The sequence below is a fragment of the Uloborus diversus genome, chromosome 2 (genome assembly GCF_026930045.1).
Source record: "Uloborus diversus isolate 005 chromosome 2, Udiv.v.3.1, whole genome shotgun sequence".
Lineage (NCBI taxonomy): Eukaryota > Metazoa > Arthropoda > Arachnida > Araneae > Uloboridae > Uloborus > Uloborus diversus.
This window is the reverse complement of record NC_072732.1, coordinates 161606930-161611080: the sequence shown is the minus strand read 5'-3', so window position 1 is coordinate 161611080 and position 4151 is coordinate 161606930. Positions and strand designations below refer to the sequence as shown.

The following is a 4151-nucleotide window of genomic DNA, read 5'->3' as shown; positions in this document are numbered from 1 at the left end:
TAATTGTAAACAAAATGAATGAATTCTCAACTTTTTACAAAATTCTACAGTAAGGGAAGTTTTTTTGATCAAATTCTATAGAATTTTATAGAAATTATTATCTACAGAAACCTTATGCTCAAATTCTATCTGTTTCTATAGAACTTTATAGAAGAAATTCTCTACAGAATCTTCATTCTCAAATTCTATATGGATATCTATAGAGTTATATAGAAATAATTTCTATAGGAACTTTCTTATAGACTTCTATATAGTTTTCTATAAAATTCTATTAAGCTCTATCAACCATTTTCGTAAGGGATGTAACCGTTTGGATGTCTTGAAGATATACCAGAAATCCATATCCATAGACATAACCAGATATGGATATCCATCAGCTGTATGGCAAATCCAATGGATATTTGGATATGTCATGGACCTTTTTGGATGTCTAAGAGACATTTGTGGTTGTCTGGGTATAGAGTCTCAGAACTGTTATTTGGGATGTTCAGGTCGGGGCAGTTGCCCTCCCACCCCTTGGGGTTTAGAGACATGAATGTGGGCGCAGCTTTTGTCGTTTTTTGATATAATATGCATAAAGTGCAACCGTTTGTTCTGCTCCCCCTATTCCCGGAAAAATCCAAAAGTGCTTGTCAGTAGCACTTCTTTGAGTTGTACAAAGTATAGGGACAGGGATTGAAAATTGGGGACTGTACCAGTAAATTCCTGACTTATAGTCACCTAGTTATCTTATTGAATTTTATCTAGTAGTAAATAAAAATCACTGGAGGAAGAAGTATTAATAGCTAACCTATTTTATGCAAACCAAGTCCTGGCTCCAAATAAAGCCCCTGTTTTCATATAGGGAATCTAGCACCAGTAGTTCCCAAACCATCATCTAATAATGCAGAAACAGCAAGAAATGTTTCATTTTGTAAATTAAAAGTTTATAACTGAACAATACTTACATCTTGGATGTGAAACACACTTTCGGCATTCCTTATTTCTTTCACAAATTTCGCATACATATGGTTTACTTGAATGCCGACTTGATGATCGGCTCATCTTAAATCCTAATTCATGGTAGCTCTTTATCAATCAACCCCAATTACATTTTAGAAAGATCATAAACTCTTGAATTTATCAATAGCTTTAGCAATTTCATGAATAGTTTTGAACAATGATATGGTTTAAGCGTTTTGCTCTGGCGTAAGCTGGACAGAATGCTGAAAAATCGCGTGACATTTTATTTTAGGATATTACTTTAAGAAAAATTTAACTAAAAATATCGTCTCACGATATTCCGAAACACTGCATAATAAATTATACGAAACACTGCATAATAAATTTGGCTTTACCTACATAAGAAAAAACAAGAAATCTTTTTTTAAACATGAGTAATACCACGAATTACCTAATTGGAATATGGCAACAATTTTGAACACGGAAACAGAATTTGTGTGTGGTATTTACGTATTTTTTTATGTTTGGCCCCACACATTATTTTTATGTGATATTTTTAACTGAAATAACCACTGCCAAAACGGCTCATGTGCAAAGTATTCTGTTGTCAATATCGCCTTGATAATATTTTGGTGTAAAACTGCTGTCCTCCGAGATACGCCCCAAATAAAATTGTCTATTACTCTTTATATGTGATACAAAACATGGGAGGACCGGTTTTAATCTTGAAAAAAGTTGAAAATAATTGACAGTTTTGAATCTGTGGTTTGCGCAAGAGAAAATGAAACTTTCTACTTGTAATAAAAAGTTGCTTCGGCTCAGATTATGTATTTGAATTCAAATAATCTGAGCGTATCGTAAACACACAACAAACGAACAGAGCGCTTAACATGTCTAAAAAAGTAAGTACTTCGTCACAGATATATTTACAGTATGATTGCCTGCATATGATGCATTTAAACGCATTTACTTATTTTATTTAATTTTCAATTTTTTCAAGTCGGTCGCTTTATTTTTCTCAAAAAAGAGATATTGCGAATAACATCAGTAGGTTCTCTTTATGGGATCCCGAAACAGCTGGCAAAGTCTTGCACCTTTGTATTTGTAATGTCCCATTGTAGAAATAGTGAAATTAGATAACTTGACTGATTGCAATCCTTTAAAACGTTAGCGATCTTCTGTCAGTATACATTCTGTGAAGTGCATTTAAAATTATCAATGTTGCATCTAATCTGTCTTTATGTAGCTAAAAATTCTAAAGGGCTATGGAAGGAAAAAAAATTAAAAAGCAATGGGTATGAGAAATGTGTTTAATGACTTTTGTGACAAAAAAAAAAATACACTGGTTGACGAGACAATACACTTTTTAAAATTTTGTAGAAGGGAGCATGGGAAAAGCATTTTTCAGCCTAAAAGCTATTAAATCTATAAAAACGTAAATATTGCTAGTGTCGTACTACTATTCGTGTTTACATTCTAGTCCTTAGCGCTAAGGGGTCATTCCATGTCAGTTCAACCACACCCCAACACCCACCATCTCAGATTTCAATGAAACTTTGTATACTTCTATGGTTCATAGTCCTAAGTAACCTCCTAAAGTATTTCTTCTCTATTAAAAATAGTTTTTATTTTATGACCCTTCAAAGTTTTGAGATTTTGCGTTAGTTGTCATTCACAGTTCTCTCAGAATGAACTGCAGCTGTTTGCAAAAAAAATTATTTCTCAACAACTAAAGATAAAAAGTTTTTGAAAATTTTCACATTATGCATTAAGACTTCAAGCATTTTAGAAAAAAATATATCAAAAATCTAAATTTATATCCAGCAATTAAAAAAAATTAACAAACTAAAAATTTTAAAAATTTTTCAATAAAAAAAATGATTTTCAAAATTTTAATTTTTTGGCATAAGGGTCTAAATTAAAATAATTTATATATTTTTTTAAATGATCAGTAACATGTGTGCTAACATATAAAATGAAAATCTTTAGGGGACTTTGAGGGATTCTGCCCCCTTGCCCCCCTTATTTTGATAAAAGAAAAAAAATCGATTTCAATCTTACAATCTTAGCTAATTACTAATAGCATCAAAGAAAATTTGAATAATGACATACATTGGTGTTTGAACCCAAATTTAAACATTTTAATACTCAAGATTTTTTTGAATTGAAAGTAGTTAATTAAATAAATTAATAATAAACAATAAAAACAGGTTATCGCGAAATTCAAAATTTTCCTACAACAATTTATGCATACTAAAAATTATTGTTTAGTATGCATTAAGACAACATAGAAATTTAAAAAAAAATCATCTAATTCTAATTTATAACTAAGCAATTAATACAAAGTATTACAAATCCTATAAATACCAGCTCATAGTTCTTAGATTCCTTCTAAATTACGTCTGTTTTCCTACTAAGAAGATTAGAAAAAACGTATGTCATTCTAATTGTTGTGTTGTATGTAATCAGATCTAGGCCAAATACAAGTAAAAATTTGATATCTGTCCAGTAATGATTTCTCTTACCAACTGGGCAAAGAACGGACTAAAAGACAAATTCGAAGCTAGACACTTCTAGTTCGCAGAGCTTTTAACTTGTTTCATTAATCTAATATCAAACTGAAACATGGATTTGTTTTCCGCTCATCAAACAGATTACCCCAGAAAAGTTCAATTTCCCGTGCCTTCTCCAAAAGATTTTTCTGTATTCGCCCCTGAAGAGCGGTATGTTGTTTAAAGCCACTTTTTATTTTATACAAATGATTTATAAACATTCTACTCTAAATATTCCTGTTTAAATACAGTGAAACTTCAGTAACTGGACACACTGATAACCCCTGTAACTGGACATTTATTTTTCTTAGGATTGGCCCAGTGCAAATTCAATGGCTGAAAATCTATCTAACTTGACACACATTTGCGAGAACCCCCTATCAGGCTGCACCCAATTGCTATTCTAGTTCAATTTTTGCTACCAACATTTTTTCATATTAACTTTTTCTCAGAGTTTTAGGAAATCTCTTTTAGCGAATTCTATCTTTTATCCAGGGGAGTAAGCAACCACTCTGTGCTATTAGTGCAATTCTAAAAGGATAGCATAAAATATACCAAACTGTAGAGAAAGAAGACACCATTATACCTGTATTCTAAACAAGTGTGAGCAGGACTTTTTATCTTTAACAGACATGGACTAACAAGAACTTTTATCTC

At 31.5% G+C, this 4151-nt stretch overlaps 1 protein-coding gene across 1 annotated transcript in view; it reads left to right on the top strand.

The window, feature by feature from the left end:
- The first annotated feature begins 1447 nt into the window (after positions 1 to 1447).
- Positions 1448 to 4151, top strand: part of LOC129216117 (protein diaphanous-like) — an 85597-nt gene continuing 82893 nt past the window's right edge. Inside the window, exon 1 of the mRNA XM_054850269.1 lies at positions 1448 to 1844. Within this exon, the coding sequence (XP_054706244.1) occupies positions 1833 to 1844 (12 nt within the window). The 5' untranslated portion in view covers positions 1448 to 1832. The remainder of the gene's footprint in view (positions 1845 to 4151) is intronic.